The 19,732-nt window shown below is 36.5% G+C and overlaps 1 protein-coding gene across 1 annotated transcript in view; it reads left to right on the top strand.

Moving 5' to 3' along the window:
- rpa1 (replication protein A1) overlaps window positions 1-18,777 on the top strand; it is a 28,019-nt gene extending 9,242 nt beyond the window's left edge. Inside the window, exons 12-17 of the mRNA XM_038303393.1 lie at window positions 299-447; window positions 6,917-7,046; window positions 11,368-11,544; window positions 12,569-12,676; window positions 12,910-12,996; window positions 18,096-18,777. Coding sequence (XP_038159321.1) covers window positions 299-447; window positions 6,917-7,046; window positions 11,368-11,544; window positions 12,569-12,676; window positions 12,910-12,996; window positions 18,096-18,200 — 756 coding nt within the window. The 3' untranslated portion in view covers window positions 18,201-18,777. The remainder of the gene's footprint in view (window positions 1-298; window positions 448-6,916; window positions 7,047-11,367; window positions 11,545-12,568; window positions 12,677-12,909; window positions 12,997-18,095) is intronic.
- The last annotated feature ends 955 nt before the right edge of the window (window positions 18,778-19,732 follow it).

Here is a 19,732-nt window from a genome sequence, read left to right as displayed (position 1 = left end):
TTTTAAAGGTATCCCACCTCCAAAGGGATTTGATGAAATCAAATGTGTAGTCCTTATAAAACAATGACAGTGTCAAACAACTTTGAAGAGATTTCTCCCGTCTGAAGTCTTCAGTTACTCCCCGGTGGATTATTTTTTTATTCTCTGATCGTCTGGTTATTTCAGCTGTCTGAGGTTTTTAAGTTCTTTAAATGTGAGCTCCCTTTTTTTTTTTGTTAAAAAACTTGTTGGACCAAAATAGACAAAAGTCAATTGCATTTTTTATTTTTCTTTTTTATTTTTTCTTTTCATTCTCTAGGCAGAAAAGTTTGACGGCTCTGGACAGCCGATTGTAGCCATAAAAGGGGCAAAGCTTTCGGACTATGGAGGCCGCTCACTTTCTGCATCCTTCAGCAGCACCATGATGATAAACCCAGATATCCCAGAGGCATACAAGCTCAGAGGCTGGTAAGTGAGCCAAGCATCCCTGATACAGCTAGAGGAAATATTTACAAGTACTTGCATACAGAATGGCATGCTGGGAGCTGTATGTGTTTCACAAGCAATTGGGACACCGTTGTCAATTCCCATTGTATTCAAATTAAATGGCAGGTTGTTTTCAGTTTATACGTGTGCATGCTCAGACTCTAATTATTAAGATTAGCTTCCTCCCCTCAACCTCATACTTGGTGTGCTATAATGATGCGTTACATCTAAATGGAAATCATAGTTAATCTGTGAAAATTCTTTATTACCCTTTTAATCGCCTTTGCAGCATGATTTGAAACCTAGATTCTTCTTTGTATAAAATGATTCCCCTTTTATTTTTCTGGTGTTTAATCTAAAGATATGTGATGTTGATGAAGAAATTAATCCAAATATTTGCGGGTATCTTTGTAAATATAGCTTGATGCATTCTGTTAGTCACATTTAAAGTGATTAAGAATTGATAGCTGTAGGATATTAAGATAATTTCTCAGTAAAAATGCAAAGCAGTCCAATCTGACTCCAAAATTGTGACTTAAATAATGTTACTATTTCATATGAATTATTGCCTGATTAACACGTATCACGTTTGCCATTCCAGCCTGGCAAATGGCTTTCTGATGTAGGATCATTTTATTTGCTTAGAGATGGAAAATGTCTAATTAAGATCACCCTAGGGTGCTCTTTTTCCATCTACCTGCACATCATTAACTCTATTTTGCAAAGACTTTATAAGGCTTAGTTTCCTCTTAGGTTTAATGATAGGCATTTGTTGTCCACTCTCAGTCTCTTCTTAGGCGGCTAGAGATAACGATCCTTAAAATCATCATGTTGGCTTAATTTCCTGCAGAAGAAACATTGGTCCACGGGAGTCCTTTCTGAACACTGGGTTCCCACAGGTTTCAAGGCAGTCATTAATGAAGAGTTTTTAAGTCACAGATGGAAGGAGGAGAGACCCGATTCATTACTCGCAGTCCAAGTCAATTCTTGTGAGAGCAACGGTCAAGAGAGGATCATTACTTAGAATAGCTGACAGCCGTAGCACAGCTGTGGACAAACTGGGGCCAATGTAGTCATTAGCCCTATGTTTATGCTTCATCATAAAAATGATATTTGCCAATTTATTTTAGTTTGTATTTATTATAGGACTATTGGCTGTGGAATACCTACATTGCCTTTTATGAGTCTTTATATCTAAACTATTTTTAATACTTTATCACATCAAAACCATCAAAGTAGTTTACTTGATGTGACTGTGAAATCTTAAATAATTAGAAAATAGTGGGGAGAAAAACATGTTATGACTAATTTGTTGTGGAGCTATTTCTCAGCTTACAGCAGCAAGTGACCTGAAGACATGTCTCCAAAGTTTCCAGCAACACAGAAAATCATCGCTAATTTTCCGTTATCCATTACTATTGTTTTTGCTCTTTTGGTTGGAAAAAATGCTAGAGGGGTCTGAAAAGTTGCCAAATATACAGACTCAGTTATTAAAGCTTGGTTTATGATTGACGCATTCACAAGGACAGAATTTTAACTAAACGGACGGATCTGCACGGAAAACATGGGGAGCTAACGGCCGCTCATTCTGGGGAAAGTTTGCAAATGTGAACCTCTAGAGACATCCAGTGATGGAAAAGCTCCAGGAAAGAAATGACTGTTGCTCTCAACTGGCATGAAGAGGCCTTGATAAAGATGTAAACGGCTACTTCCTCATGTAGCGTGGTGTTGTCAGTTTGCACCCCCTCCCGGAGACAGCTAGAATGGGGTTAAAGCCACGCTGAGTGTAAATGATGTGACGGGCGGCTCATTTTCCGTGGTCAAGCATACGGTGGCAACAGTGTCAGTGTGACAATTAACGATAAATTGATTGAAATATAGTAAAAGCCTGGTATATATGCCCACCACAAAACACTTTGTGTTTTAATTGACACAATTATAGATTTCCAATGTTGCACTTTTATTTAAAGTGCCTTGGGCTGCCCATGTACCACCGGGGGGGAGAACCATGTCCCACTTTTTGAGAATGACTTTTGAAACCTATACAGGGTGATGGATGGATGCATTAATTCTAAGAAAAAATCTAAAAAGTAGAATGGGGAGTAAGATTTGGAAATGCCAATGCTCATTACCCAGACCTGGAAAATGCTTGAATTAAATTCTTTAATTTGGAGACCTTGGTTGATTGGATTTGCTGTATGCCCCATGTTGATCATAAAAAAAACAACAACAAAAAAAAAACATCAAAATGGCTGCACTGTACCTCCTTTTTAAAAAAATAATTCTTAAATGTTCCTGGTGAATAAAATTGAGTACAAAGGAGGAAACAATTTGATGCCTGATTCAGTCCACAATATACATAATTAAATTCTTTCACTTAGCAAGCCTGAGGTTTCTTCCCTCAACCACAAACCCAAGGCTGCTGAAACAACACTCCTTTACTGCTGCAGAGGCATTATAATTTGACTTTTTTTTTTTTTTTTGCGCAGACCTGTGGGACTTATTTAAATGAATAGTCTATCCTTGGTGGGCTGTTGTCTTATACTCATGCAGAGCATTAGTGGTGCAGCTCCTTTGAAAAGCTGGAAGCTAATCTTGCTTTGACTGAAATGGCAATAATGTCCTTGTAGGAAGAATTCTATTCTTTGCTCTAATAATCTTGATCTTTGTTTAATGTGGTGTTAACATGATTATTTCTCCTACTTCTTTTTCATGGGTGAACTAAGGCTGCTGTCTGCATGAAATCTGCATTGTTATCTGACCACTTGTCCATTAGGTGGCAAAAGCACATTTAGGGAAACTGCCCTGTAATACCAGACATGAGTCTTTTTTTTTTTTTTTTTTATCCAGTCTTTATCAGCTTTATTCTCTTTCCTTGATGCAGTCACCCTCAGACATTTACCATTATCTCATTTAGCCGAGCTTACATTTTCTGTCATCCTTATCAGGGCTTGAGTATTTCTACTTGCAGAGACAAGTCAGACAGTTAGGACAGTAATTAAGTGAGCCTGAGCGCAAATAAACAAGCATTCTCAATAGTCCAGTTGTAGTCTTATTATGCTTTTTTTCCTCTGAATTTCATATAACATGTTGGTAAATATGTGGCTAGTAATGTTATCTTTCTGCACTAAGATATGAGCTGTTTTTCATTAATGGAGAGTGATTAAGGAAGTCATTAGGTAATGGTAAATTATTTTTAGATTAAGGAGCTACATACTGCTTGTGATAGGCAATCAAACAATTTCATTAATTGAATTAAATGTTTATCCTGACCTTTAAAAGATGTGTTGTAGCTCTGCTAACATACAGGGATTTTACTCTAGCTATTTTGGACTTATTTTAACTTTCATTAGGCATTTTATTAATGTCTTAATTAAAGCATTTGTCATTGATTTTTATTAGAATCTAAAACCTATTCTGCTAAAAGTTAGGACTTCTTTAATATATGGTATATACTGTCTTACTTGTATTCATTTCTATTTGTACACATTTTTATACCTACATTGTTTACTTTAGAAACAAGTTCTGCATTTGACAGCATGTCATTTGCTCTAGATGAAAGGCCTATACACATGTCATGGAAGATAGAGGAATCATATTTGTTGTCTCTGCTACTCTCAGCTTGGGCATGAGAGTCTTAGCCTGGAGCTGAGAACACTGCTTACTTAGACTTTTCTCCTCATCCCTTCATGCCTCTTCCTCAGACATTTCTCCACTGCTGTCCTGTCCTTTAGACAGACTTGGTCATATTTGACGTGCTCCCTGCTACAAGTCTGTCTTTAATTCCTATTGTGCAGTTAGTTTGTCTTTCCGTTAACAATGCATCATATTTGCTTACAGCTAATGTTGATGCTTCGATGGACAAAAAATTTCCCCCCTTCTTTGTAATCGGTCTTTCTTCTTCCTTTTCTTAAAGTCTATAGATGTCTGCACACTCATACCAGATTGTTACAATAGTATCTGGTCTAGCATTTTCAGTTTTGTTGAATCCGCATGTTCGACATGACATCCAAGGCTTCCATTCATACCCTTTAAACATGGGGTGCCGTTTTAACCAATTCAGCTCAATTGCTACATGGGTTTTCCCTGTAGAGACATTCGTCTTCTGAGATGTCCAATAATTGCCGTTTTCATCTTGCAGAGGGTGATTAGTGATTGCCTGCAATTAAAGCAAATCTTTGCAGGTACACAAGTGAGGAAATCACTGCCACTGGATGGAATTGCTCACATTTGTCAGAGGTGGGGAAATGGGCTTGTGCTGGGCCACAGTCTGAATTTTTAATGTGGACGATGTTTAATTAGTCATGCCTGGAAGAAAAAAAGGCAGTCTGTCATATTTACAACCAGTGGTCTTTTTTTGTATGGAACTCAATTAGTGAACTCTGATCTTTGACCCTTTTAACTTGAATTAATCTTCTTCAACCACTAGTTTCTTACTTCCACCCTACCAGAGTTCTTCAGCTGCCTTTTCATCATCTTCCACCTATTGTCTTTTTCTCCAGTAACCGAGACCATCGCATGAAAACAAGTTTCTTTTTGATATCAGCCCTGACCCTGGCCAATTCATCCGTCTCTGTGCTGTTGATTCATTTCAAAGCCCTCCAAGCCTTCTATATTCTCAGATGAGCCATCTGACGAAGGCTAATGCATCCCTTGCTTGGAAAAGTAATTATTTTATGTTAAGACGTTCTTCTAAAAGGCATGTAAAAACCAATGCATTGTGGCTCATACCTTGGTAATGGTACCAAGGTAAATGGTAAACTGAATTAGAATACTGACCATAGCTGGATTGATCATATTATTTTCCATTGATCTCTGTAGATTATGTATGTTCAGGGTTGTCTACAGTCAGCATGAGGATGGGTTGAACTTGCTACTATATAGAAACCGTGTCAGAAAGTCTTTTAATGTTTTTTAATAAAGTTTTATTAAAATTAGGGCTGCAACTAACAATTATTTAGCAAATAAATCTGTTGATTATGTTTTTCGATTAATAGTTGGATAGCCAAAGATTCCATAAAGATTTTTTACAAAAAAAACAACCCAACAGGTGAAACTAAAACTTTTCCTCTTGGAGTTCTGGATAGAGCATATTGACAGACTAAAACATTTTTTTTTATCTTAAAGGCAAAATGTTTATAACTTTTTTTTTTTTTTTATAATAGTTTTTGTATAATTACAACTATAAGTGGGTTACTCAGCTAAAGGCATGTTTTACAGTCTGTATACTCTAGCTGACGATTAATGGATTACTAAATTAGTTGACGATTATTTCAATAATCGATGAATCCGATTAATTGTTTCAGTCCTAATTAAAAATGTCATCATATTTGTCATTGTAGTAAAGTTGGTTGCAAAATACTATTTAGTAGGCCTGCCACGATAAGTGGTTTTGCTGGACGATAAACAGAAATATTGTGATAAATGATGATACTATTTGGTTTAAATTCAAAGCGCCTCCACATTGCAGGCGTCACTTTTCAATTTGAAATAAAGTTCCACTGTTTTTCTGAATCTCAACTAGCATTTGTTTGCGTGGCTGCTTCTCTGTTGCAAAGCTCTTATGCTGCACCCATTACTGTAAGGAAACTATAAGGGGAGGGCTGACTGGAGACAGGTGCACTAGAAAGAAACCCTTTCTGATCTTAGAAAGAAGGGCAGATGGAGGGGAAACAAACAAACATCCAAAACTAAATTGTTGACCCAATTTCAATTTTTTTGTTTGTGACAGGCCTACTCTTTAATTACTATTATTGTATATAAGGTAATCAAGATCAAACTTGCAAGTTGAGCAGTTAATTTTTTGGCTTCAGGAAAAATGAACGGGTTCCTGTGTTATTTTCGTCTTTTTGTTTAACGTTCTTGGGGTTCATGCTTAAAACTGCAGCCATGGTGGCTCAAATGGGTTTGAGTGAAAATATTATCAGTAAGTTTGTCACTGACTCTTTTTGTGGTGGATGCTGTGGAAGTTGTTTTGCAGAGGTGACTTGGCCTTCTTCATAAACCCTTGTTTTTATGCTGCTCACGCAACATGTGTCAGGAGTTTCCTGCAAATGTACAGAATACATTTAAACATTTTTCCCATTAATTGCACCGGTTTATATTTTACTTATTTTATTTTTGTTCGCTAGCAAACACGGCTGCAACCGGAAATTAGTGAAGTACGCCATTTACATTTGGAAAGTAAGATTTGTATGGTGGATTATTAGTGAACAAGCTGATTGCAAATGTAAATTTTGCAGAAACAATAAAGCGAAAAGTTGCAGTTTCCTATTCCAAAAATCAGATTTCTCATTTTCTACGCTTTTCCCCAATTAATACACAAAACCAAGTGCTTTTGTTTAAAGCACATTCAGTAAACATAACAAACCACCCAATGGATGCTTTTATCAGTGCTTATCATTTGTAACCAGGGTAAAACTAGCTGTCCCTCTGACTTTAATCCTTATAGGTTCGACAAAGAAGGCCATGCCATGGAGGGGCAGTCGCTGACGGAGGTGAGAGGCGGCAGTGGAAATTACATGGAAAACTGGAAGACACTGGCTGATGTTAAGTCGGAGCATCTTGGACACGGCGACAAGGTACACACACATGCTGCATTATCTTAAGCCACAAATACATAAGACTGTGTTGACTCAACAAACATTATTCAATGGTGACTTTGGGATGTTTCAGGAGACAGTAAAATGTTTTTTTATGAGCCCTAAACAACAATCTGTGCACACGGGTCACAATGCTTTAATTTCTGTGCCTTTGCCTCCATTTTCTATTTATGCTGTAAAAGGGATTTTTGTTTAGTCTTAGTGCAATGAATAAAATCAATAAAATATAATATCACTGCACCCCCATTTATGTTTAGAATCAAATCCAAGCGACATTTATCACCTGCTGCTCATTAATCCCCCTTCTCTGTAGATGTCCGCTTATAGTTCTAGTTTATGTACCTGGTGAGACGCATTTATCTCTGGTATTGATTGTGAAGATTACATAGGCGTCATTCCTTGCCCTGTAATGAAATGGCTGCCCATGCAATAGTAAGGCAAATCCATTTTCTTCCATTTTAACCTTTTGTTTGTGGCATTGCAGAAAACTGCTAGCAGAAGTGGAGAAATGTTCTAAAAGATAATGTGACCTCTGCAGATGCATTACCTCTGATAATTTGGGGTAATTTAAAATGTACTGAGCTATAGTAATTATAACAATATGATATGTTTTGTATTAAGGCATGAGAAATTCTAAATGTATTCAGTTATGATGGTGATGAAGATGAAAGACCTTGTTATTTTATGTTTGTGTATACAATGAAACTGGAACAAAAAGTATGGATTAAACAGGGTTTCAAGTGTTTAACCTTTAGCAAAGTGAACAATGGGATTTTGGAAATTGGTAACATGAAGTACATTTATCAAAAATCTCTTTATGCTTAAAGCTGTGAGTAATCCTTTCATACTGTTAATGCTATGATTATTCTTCTTTTATGCTCTGTTCCACATTATTTCTGATCACAGTGTGGATTTTAATGCACTTCAGGTATTCAGCTCACTGGGGACCTATAGTGGCACCTCTCATTAAATGAAATACAATAGAACGTTAATTTATTTCAGTCATTTGAACCAAAAAGCAGAACTGGTAGGTTAATTGCACAGTGATACATTTCAAGCAAGTATAACTATTAATTTAAATGATTGTGACTCGCAGCTAATGAACACCTGGAATTCACTTTTTCATTTACAGAGAATGTCAAAAGATTTTTAATGCAGAAATGTTATGACATTCAATCCTCAATTACAGGGAAGACTGCTGATTTAGTCAGATGAAAGGTCTTTGATATTGTCCAAAAGGAGGAGAAGTCTTAAAGATAACTGCAAGAGAAACTAACTTTGTGTTTTGCCACATCTGTGAATATAGAAATTGCAGGGGTAAGATGCATAGGGATAATGATTGACTAAAAAGACATGTATCCTGCAAAACCAACCTTGAGCTTTTAACAATGGAAATAAATTTGATGCCAGAGAAGCATTATAACAAAGTGACCCTGAAACAGGCTTAAATTAGATTACAACCAGATCTTTGCTCAGTTTTTTTTTTTTTTTTTTTTTTTTTTTTTTTTTAAGTTGAAACATCTATCAAGGAATCTTTGCACCAGAGCAATATGTAGTTGGAGCGCATAAAGTCTTACCTTGGTTAAGGAAAAAAAAAAAAAGCCTGTATGGTAAATTGGTGTTTCAAAGATTTTTTTGCAAATGAATTTCGCAGAATCAAGAGGAGGGTTTGGCACCGAATCCACTTTATATGAGGATTAAAGTAAAGTTTTCCTTTAGTAGGCTTGGGGGTCGTGCCATCTGCTGGTGTTGGTCCAGTTCATTACAACAAGTCAAAAGTCGGTGCTGCTGCTCACTAGGGAATTTTAAAGCATCCTTTTTATTTTCTTGCCATGACTTTGCACTTGAACACACTGCTCAAAGTTTAAACACCCAGTTTAATGAAAAATGGCATCAATTCACCTAATTGACCAGAAAACAGGGCTGACCTAAACTCTACAAAGAATGTATAAACTATCATAATCTGGAAGGTGATACTGGACCCAACACTACATGCATGTTTAAGGCGGCTGTCAAAGCAACCTCATTTCCCTAAATACCTCTCAGAGCCTCTAAAACTGTAAATAACCTGCACCCGTATAGCTCTTTAACAGGTCAGAGGACCCAGAGCGCCCTGGGGCAGAATAACAGAAAAGAGGCTGCCTTCTGAACCACCATCTCCCTGCTAATCCCCTCATGACAGGATGCAGAGCCCCAACCAAACACTGAGTACATATACCTATTAGTACACAATTGACAGTACATTGTTTAGTTCTTTTAACCACATTTTTTTTTAGTCCAATAAGAACTAGCTTTAGGCCTTGATCTTGAAAAGAATATTAAAAAATCTTGAAATAATTTGCTGTATAATCTATTCAAATTGAAGAAGTATTTTTAATTGCGTTAACATTTAAACTATAGGTTAATGTCTCACTGTTTTAAAGAGTTCAGCAATTTAAAATCACTTTAATCTGAAGTTGCCTGTTTCTGTTCTGTATATCATCTAACAAAGTATGGTTATGACAACGTATCACTGAGGCTGACCTCAGACTGTCATATCCTATAGGCAGCGTGGGGGGGTCAGGCTTTTTAAGACCCCTCCACACAAAGTACTGTCACCATAGTTTCGTCTCTGTGCCACAACTTGAAGTCTCTACATTGATGCTGTGCCCCTTCTGAAAGCAACTGGGCACAATTTGCTTGTTTGCTTGACGTTACATTTTTAACAGTCTGTCATGGCGACAAGATTTATGTATTTTTCTTTCCCCCCTTTGTCTCTCACAGGTCAATTATAGACTAATTGGAGACATTTACATCAAAAGTTGCTCACAGAAAAAATCTGAAACTTTTTTGACATTTATTTTTGTGTAACAATGGGTATTAAAATAGCCATAGCCTTTTGCCATTTGTTTACAAAATGTTTTTTTTTTTTTTTTTTTTGTAGCACAGAAATGAAAAGCTTGTTAATTCATGTAGTTTTATGCATTTTAGAGCACTGTTTTTTAATAAAGTACAGTGGACATTGATGCCAAGATGGAAAAGGACAATGTTTAGAACCTGAGCTTGAGCAGGAGCCATTAGCCTTTTATCAAAGCCTATGGTGACTCAGATTTCCCTCTGTTGGGGGACATTCTGCAGGAATTTGGAACACATCTTGATGTTTTTATGTGTTCATCAGTTGCTGTCTTACTGATTCAACCTGCTGTGGAAAGCAAGTAAAAGCTGTGTGTTACATTTGCTTCCTGTCTCCAAATGCATCAGCTCCCTGCAGTTTAGTCCATGCATTATGATTGTTTTTTTACTTGCTAGCAGTAGATAAAGATGTCCACAGTCCTGTAAAGGCCTGGATTTGTGAGATAAGAAAATGGCCCCATTCAGTATTTCCACAAGTTTTTCCTGCTGTCTATAAGCTGTTGATCTTCATCTAGCCTAACTAATTTACCTAAAAGTGGAAATGATAAATGTAAGTGATGGAGATCCATTAGTATGGGCACCCTTCAACTAATACTCCTCCAGAGAAGGTTTTGATTTTGCTCCAACACGGTTTTCTTGGGTAATAGCCTCTTCAGATGCATCATATTCCAGCAGCTTTTCTTTTCCACAGCCTTCTCTGTATCATCCCACAGATGTTTAATCAAAATAAAGTGTCCATGGTCTAGCTGGACCATTCCTAAGGTTTAATCTTGCTATGGTGAAGCATTAGTTGTTGATTTTGATGTAAGCTGTTGGTAACCGATGGTTCATCTTCAGCTTTCTCACAGAATCCTGAAAGTATCTTGCCAGTAATGACTAATATGTAGAACTGTTCATAGTTTACTGCCTCTTAAACTTGGACCCATTGCAAGTTGAAGAAAAATGATCCCAAACCATGATACTGGCACTATTATGATTCACAGTGAGGACAGTGTTTTTTTTTTCTGGTGACATATTACTTTTGTGAGGCATTAGTTTTGGAGCTTTGGTTAAAAATGTCTGTACTGTTGTCAATGACCGTAACGTATTTCTCCACATTCTATTGCATTTCAATGTGTTTCTTTTAAAATGACCTTAGCTGGGATGTTTTTATTTACAGAAAGGGTTTGTTTTTTACTACTCTACCCTCATGGTGCAGGCCTCAAAAAATTATTCCTCGTCTGTATACCTTTTTATCCACTCTACATCCTTTGATTCTCCTGAGAATTCTATCCTAAAGCTTAACATTAAAAAAAAGTATTGTAAAAGTCCTGAGTGCATGAAGACTGGATTGTATAAAAAAAAATGTATATTTAAGAGAGATTTTTACATCTTTAATGTGCTCTTGTGTAACTTTCTGCTTGTTTAGGCTGACTACTATTCCTGCATAGCCACCATAGTTTTTCTGCGCAAGGAGAACTGCCTTTATCAGGCCTGCCCAAGCCAGGACTGCAACAAAAAAGTGATTGACCAACAGAATGGCATGTTCCGCTGTGAGAAGTGTGATAAAGAGTTTCCCAACTTCAAGTACCGCCTCATTCTATCTGTAAGAAAATATATACTTATAATCCATGTCCCTATTTTGTACTGTCCATGACGCATTACATGCATAGAAATGTTCATATTTTAAACCGCTGTTATTGTTTGGCTGTAGCTGAGGTCCATTTTATGCTTTAAAGTTTGTATTAACATTTTTTTCTCAATGTGTTATTTTCCCTCCATATCCTTCACCCTAAACTTCTCTCCCTCTTACCCTTTTCACTGTCTCACAACATTGCTTCTAACTGCTCTTTGCAATTAAGGCTACAAATGTTTATGCCATCTGTAAAACTCTGAGGACCAACTTTAATTTAACTTACGTTTTTTTTTACAGCTTTGTGTTAGTGTTCTACGTCTCTATACTACTAAATTACAGTGTGTTCAATAATTAACACGAATGAACATTTTCTCAGCTTGGAAGCAAATTACTGATTTAATATTCCTGTAAAGAAGCTGACAAAGCTTAGTGAGAAACAGAACTTTGAAATGTAGACCATTCAATAAGATGTTTTTGTTTAGTAGCCTTCATCAGTTAACATATTGATCTTCACAAGCAGTAGAATAAGTTGTGAATCTGCTTCCACACTGATGCTGTGCGTTTTCCCAGGATAAGCAGCAGGATATACTCTGCAGTATCAGCCAACTTCACACTTTGGGTGGGTGTCATGGGTGAGCGGTTAGGGTGTCAGACTTGGATCCCAAAGGTTACCGGTTCGACTCCCGACCCGCCAGGTTGGTGGGGGGAGTAATTAACGGGGAGTAATTAACGCGCTCTCCCCCATCCTCCTCCATGACTGAGGTACCCTGAGCATGGTACCGTCCCGCCACACTGCTCCCTTGGGGCGCCATTGAGGGCTGCACGGGTGAGGCATAAATGCAATTTCATGGTGTGCAGTGTTCACTTGTGTGTGCTGTGTCACAATGACAATGGGAGTTGGAGGAGTTTCCCAAAGGGCTTTCACTTCACTTTAAACACCTCATCATTCTTGTTATTCGTATTTACCTTCTCTCTTCCCTCTGTTACTCATCAGGCCAACATTGCGGATTATGGCGACAACCAGTGGGTAACTTGCTTCCAGGAGAGTGCAGAGGCCATTCTGGGCCAGAATGCAGCTTACTTGGGCCAGCTCAAGGACTCTGTGAGTCTGCTGTTTAAAAAAAAAAATTATGGTTATTTCAGGAAATATGTGGCCAGTTCAGGAAGTAAACCTCGGCAAAAAAGTTTTTTACAAGCATACATCCTTGCTTATTTAATTTCTTATATTTCATCTATGTGTTTTATTGAGTTTAATAGAAAGTATCAATAGATTTGTTTGATTTGTATTGGTTTGGTGAAGTGAGAATGAAAAAATATTTTTGTTTGTTCTTTTAGAATGAATCAGCATTTGATGAGATCTTTCAGCATGCAAATTTCAACACGTTCGTCTTCCGCAACAGAGTGAAGCTGGAAACGTATAATGTGAGTAAATCACTGATGTTCAGAAAATGTCTTTGTGCATCAATTTTTTTATTTTTTTTTTTTACACATTTAATCTCTTTGCCAAACAAATATTTTTTAGTAAATCATAAAATATGCACAGATCTAAGGAAGATGAACGGTTTTAAAGGTTTGGCTAAAGTTTGACATTTAGCCCTATTATTAGTTTCTGTACTGAACCAACTTTTGATGGGCCTATGGCTGCATGTCTTTGGGGTTTAAATTGTAGCAGTTTCACAGATTATAAGATCTTCATATTTGCCCTTTTTTCTTTCCAAAATGTCTTAAATTAAAAATGACAGAGAGCATCTATAAAGTATTTGTTTCATCACTTTGCCTGGACTATTGACACACATCCTTGTATTTCTGACTGTATATTTAGGGTAGTTTGTTTGATTGCAGATAAATCTGTAATCAATTCTTATCTCGCTCAAAGCCTCTACAAGGCTCTTTTATCTTGGATTGCGATTGTAATTCTTTTTTTTCCTCGGCATGATGCTGCCACCACCATGTCTTACCGTGAGGATATACAATATCAGTCTTCCAATCCCCAAATATTTTCCATTAAGCACTAAAAGTTAGTTGTTGGTCTATCAGGAAACGTATTTAGAAAATTTGAAAATGTTGTAGAATTATAAAAACAATCCTTTACATAAGTTAACTTAATAAATGATCACATAAATGTACAAAATAAAAAATAAAGGTTCCTCATATCCACTGTACATTTCTTTTCAAGCTTAAATCACAAAGCAAGAATGACATGCTCCATCTGCAGTCCATCCTTTTTGATGATTTTTCCATTCATTAACACGTCTACCTGTCTGTCATTTGTGCTGTCATTACCACCTCTGAAAAGGTGTTTGTGCCAGAAAGCTGTTGATTTTCAGTAGCTCTGTGAAGAATTCGCGCACAGCTCAACAGCGGCCACAGTTTCCTGTAGGCAACACAGACAGAGGTTTGTTTTTGAGGGAAACGCATAAAAGAATTGATTGGGCTGGGACTCTGAGCAGGAAGTCTGGATGTGGGCCAGAGGCGGCATCCGCCTTTAACACACAGAAGAGACCACTGTGTCAGTCACAGTAAGCTCGGCTTCCTAACTGCCAATGGCACAGATTACAAGCATGTATTGGCCCATGTAGCCACAGCCCATATTCCTTTAACAGAGACACCTGCAATCTCGCTCAGAATTACAAGCTGGTCATTGTAACATAAACATACCTGTTTGCTTTTAGACGATACTTGATAGGGCTGGTGTAAACTAGCGCTGTATATATGCAGCTAATACTCATTTTAAGAAAAGCAATACAAAGATGTTTTGTTCAAATTACAATCCCAATAATTAAAATGGGGATTTATGAATCAGAATTAATTTTTCTGCACTTTTAGTGTTCAGTGTACTGTATAGAAAAATGGCCCATTTGTGGCTACATAACTGGTTTGGGTTAAAGGATGTTAACCCCACAGTTTAACATGTGAAAATTACAGTTTTAATGCAAATATTTGGCAGAATAAGAACTAATTACGAAAAAGCCATAGAAAGATGGTATCAAATGGTTTATTTTTTTTTTTGATTAAGTATCATTAAGTAAAATAGTATATCATATCAATTTATTACACACAGAGCACTGTACTTCAGGTAATTTTTCTGTTTTTTATGATGAATTAAGGCTTACAGCCAAACTAAAACCTTAAATTAAGCTTCTAAGAAAAATAACTTTCCCTAAGACTTAGTAAATTTTTTTTTTTCATACTCTGATGTAATCCTAGGTTTACAATATAGGGAAGACCTGGCAGTTTTCAAGCAGACAATTTTAAAGTAAAAAAAAAAAAAAAAAGTTGTGAAAGTCTTGCGACACAAATACAAGGAAACCAACATCCTGATGTCTCCATTAAATGAGTGACTGATGTATTCTTTGGTATTCTTTGTTTTAGCAGTAATAAAAAGCTTAAGATGTATCTCTGAATTTGACGGGAATTTAATTTAATGGGAAATGGATGAAACGTTTACAATTATTTCCCTTAGTATTTTTAGGCACGTCTTTTGATATCCCCTTTTTGGAGTAAGTAAATTACAAAACATGCCCACACCCCAATAAGAGGTGACCTGCAAGTTTTTCATGATTGAAATCTGTTCCTATAAAATAATAAAAGTACTATACAGGTAAGGATGAGATGTTGATTAGCTTTTATCCCCCCCCCCTTTTTTTTATTGCATTGTATTGAGGGAAGTCATCAAAATCCACATTTAGAGCGACATTCGGCTGCTGTGCAAAGTTGTAAATTAATTCCATCACACATCAGTGCAAACGTTGACATTGTGATTTTTCATGGTGTTGAACACCATAGAAAAAAAGGTGTCCCTTTTTTTCTTCAAACCTTGGTACTGTTAATGAGCCTTTATACTTGAAGGTCTTAAAATGTCTGTTTTTTCTCAAAAAGCCAGTTAGCATATAAATATTCTGTTTTGCAGCTATAAGAGGCTAAATTAACTTTGTTTCAACCTTTAATGTTAAGTTTAAACATTTGAGGTATGAAATGGGTAAATTTGTTGTTGATAGACTGATATGTTTTTATGTGGTTCTTTAAAGCATTCAACACCTAATCAAATTTTGTGATGCTGTTAGCATCTCTAACAGTTGCTATGAAGCAAAACTCCTGCAGTGATCATAATTAAACCAATCAAGATTAGAGATAAAGATGATTTACTTCACCTAAATTTGAAGGATTTGTGCTTTGTGTCAAATTAGAAATGGAAAGTCTTTGAGCAAAACAATCTTGTTTTTATCTACAAACTTGTTTTTTTGTTAATGTTGGGGAAGAACGCAGAAAACATCTGATTTTAGCCGATTATATAACTTTAATTTAATCTCGGTTTACCTTTAAGGGTGTTTAAATAAAGTTTTCAGCTTTTTCAGTCGGATAAGATAATGAAACTTTAAATGAAAGCCCCCTTTGACTTTGAGCTATTCAACAAACAAAATAGAAAACCATTTATTTCAGCTGTAGCCCAATGTCTCTTTATATGAAACACACAATGTATATGATAGCTCTGAAAGCGAGGGAGCACAGTTCTAAAGGAAGATGAGTTGCATTTACCCGCTCCAACAGCAGAGGATTAATGGGGAAAAAATTGAGTGTAACCTCAGTTTAAATGCAAGGATGAATGGCCCTGAGAGAAACGACCTCCCATGTCTAGACAGCTGTGGAAGCTAAATGCCATCGCAGTTCAGATGGCTGCTCCAAATGTCTTGCAGGGGATAAAAGATGCTTGCATCCAATTTCTTCATAAATACCATTACACATGTCATCCTTTTTTGTAATTAAACAGTCTGAACTGTGCTTATTTTCTATTATGTACTTTAGAATACACATTGTATTGTTAATACTACAATTGGTGCATGCATGCCTGTTATCAATTTGCATCTTAAAGGGATAGGTTTGTTTTTTAAACTCTGGCTCTGTGAGCTACTTGTGAGATTTCCTGATCATACCCACAAATTAAAAAAAGTCAAAATCAAATGACTTTGCCAGAAAAGAAAGCTTGACATGTGGAGTAAAACTGCTGGGTGTGTTTTTATATGTATGGGTTTTAATGTTAATCAGCTCTGCAGTATTATACACACTGTTTCAGTAAACATTGCTAGCTAACTTTTATAACTTTATACTGTTCCATTGGATATCTTTATTTTCTGGTGGTGGTGGCAGTACCTGCGTTGAAAGCTGCAACAAATCATATTGTATGTAAAAGCATTTATTTCACACTGTAAAGCCCCTGTCACATCTTGACGATCTAGACCAGCGTATGCCTGACGTACGAAAAATATGGCGAAAACACCGGCATAAGTTGGATAAGTTATGAGCACGATATATGACAAGTATGTCGAAATTTTGAGCACGCTCAAAATTTTCCTACGTATGCCATACGTGGGCAATATGTTACAGCTAAGTTATTTGATCGTTGACATAAGGTAAGTGTAAGTTATTCATTAGTGGTGGCGTCTAGCTTATCCAAAACCTATGAGTGACTTGTGCATAACTTATAAAGAACTTATCTCCAACGCATATCAATGTGTCTGACGTGTTCCAGATAGGGTTGTCACGATACTAAACTTTTCAACTCGATACCGATACTAAGGAAAATATTCGATACTCGATACCATTTTCGATACCACAAGGATAAAAACAAAGACTCCAAAATTCTACTGAAATATTTTCATTAACAAATAAAATACAATAAATAAATACAATAAACAATAATAACAATATTTTGAGGTTGTTTGCTGTGCACAATATTAAGCAAGCTTGATAAAAAAAACTTATAAAACTAAAATTTTATAAAATCACACAGTGTTCAGAAAGTGGATTGTCCTCTATTCTGCACTTTAGATGAATGACTGCTTAGGTGCCACTGGTGGTGGCACTGTATCGATACGTTTGAAAAGGAGTATTGTATTCGGATACAATGTTTCAGTATCGATACTTTTGACAACCCTAGTTCCAGACGACCACTTAACATGTTTCTAACTTACAGCTACTGTATAATAGCATATGGGTATAAAAGGGGGTTCACAGGAGGAAACCAACTGTATTCCCCCAGACTTCATCCCCATAATAGGGTGAGCATGATGGATCCTCCCTGCTACTGCAAACCTTTCTTTCTTTTTCTTTTTTAATTTTTTTGCGTGCGGTACACAGCTGCTAGGTTAATACCGCAATCAAAGACATCTTTTTTATGCAGACCAGGCACCTCCCTCAGGGAGAGAAGCTTTAAATAATGCTTTGTTATGCCTGTGAAATGCTTGTTCATCATTTCATGGGACTTACATTGCCGTGCGTTATGCATAAGTTACGCTGTCGTTGGACATAAGTTTTGGACTCATTATGAATACACTATGTATACGCCAAAAATTGAAAAACTACATAAAAAGTTCAACACATTCCAGCATTTTAGGAGATTTTGGGACGTCGGGCATACTTTGGCTAAATCTGCAAGGTGTGATGGCCCTAATCAGCCATTTGTCTTCCTTTTAAAATTTGTATTTTCTTTCCCTAAAAAAAATTTTTTTCTCTCTTTTTAACAGGACGAATCCAGGATCAAAGCCACAGTGATGGACGTGAAGCCTGTTGACCACAGAGAGTACAGCAAGAGGCTGATCATGAACATACGGAAACTTGGCGCCAAGTAGAAACTTGATGGGTGCAGATATTTTATTCTGCACCACCTGTACAGACAACCAGCTCTATGTGTTTTTCTATCTATACTGTTATAAAACAGTTGATTTTGTTTCATTTCTTCAGCTAAAGTAACTTAACTGTCTTCAAAATAGTCCTTGGTTTGATTGACTGTTTTCCTTCTGTAAAAACAAAATCACTTTTGCCTCTTTTTGTCATTTAATATAAAGTGGGAGCACATAGAGTAGGTCAGTAAGCCATGAGCAGGAGTGTTTTAAGTCATCAACTCTTTGTGTGTATATTGTGGGGACGGTGGGTGGCTGTCTTTAAGCATAGACCAGCACAGTTGCTAGTACTTTTTCACCCTCTGATGCACTTACATATGCCTTGGCTGGAGCTGCAAGCTCCTGATAAGAACATTTATTCTCCCCGTCTTCTTTTTCTTCTTTTTTTTTGTGTACAATTTCTCACTAGCACATGGGTAATGCAGACCTTATGGAGAATGTGCTTTATTTTTAGTTAATAAAATGTATGTTGTCTTGTGGTTCTTTTTGTGAAAACTAAGTGCAAAAATAAAAAGTTTGGAATCAAGCTCTGTTATGAAGAAAATTTTGTGCTAATATGAATTTATTACTTCATGTGGAAACCTTCAAATATCACCATGTAAATATAACTGTAAACAACAGACAAAAACTTTGAAAATGTTCCGCTTTTTCGATAGATTTATTCAAGGTCTGGGACACAATACCTTCTATCTCCTCGGGTTTTGCTAAGATGTGCAACAGAATCCCTGCAAACTTCGGTTTCATGTTGTATTAAAGCAGAACATCAGTAAAGCTGCACCTTCCCATTTTTCTTGTGATAGCATCTCGTCTCTGCTGTGCGCTGCATCTGGTGCCTGCAGTGTGTTGGGAATAGATCAGGCCTGTCTCAGAATGGGAAGGAAGTTTTAACTTTAGTGCCAGTATATTTGGAGGCATTTGATTGTGCTTGTGATCACCTTCCTCCAGTTTTTGTTGTGCTTTTTTAGTTGCTTATTTTTGCACTATGTCTAAACCTGTTAGCTTGTTTTTATTATAACAGTTCAGCTATAGTATTAAATTGTAGCAATGTTTGTGTTGTTGCTTCAGGCTCAATATGGAACAACTGCCTAATACAGTGGCTGTTTGGCTTATTAAATTAGTGTAAGGTCAAAGAATAAACTTTAAACTTGTTTCATTGATATTCAATATTTCATTGTAAATAAGGTTTCACTAAAAAAAATACACAATCTCAAAGTTAAACTAAATATAACAAGATTTGTTTTGAGTTGATACTGTGGGCAGGAGAGGTCTTGTGGTTTGTCTTCATTTTATTGATAAAGTCTGAGGAAGGTACTCTGCAACGAAGCTAAAATTTATAATTTGAAGTGACTTAAAGGTCCTACAACATTTTTAAGCCTTTCAAATTAACTATAGGCGTATGTATGAGCAAATATTTTTTAAATTGTTATTTGTTCTGTTTTTGCAAACTGGATGAAAGACGTTTGTCATCACTGTGACGCCCA

Source organism: Cyprinodon tularosa, unplaced genomic scaffold, assembly GCF_016077235.1.
Source record: "Cyprinodon tularosa strain WSP-4 unplaced genomic scaffold, ASM1607723v1 ctg51, whole genome shotgun sequence".
NCBI classification, from domain to species: Eukaryota; Metazoa; Chordata; class Actinopteri; order Cyprinodontiformes; family Cyprinodontidae; genus Cyprinodon; species Cyprinodon tularosa.
Note: the sequence above shows the minus strand (reverse complement) of the source record. Positions and strands in the feature narration are given on the sequence as shown.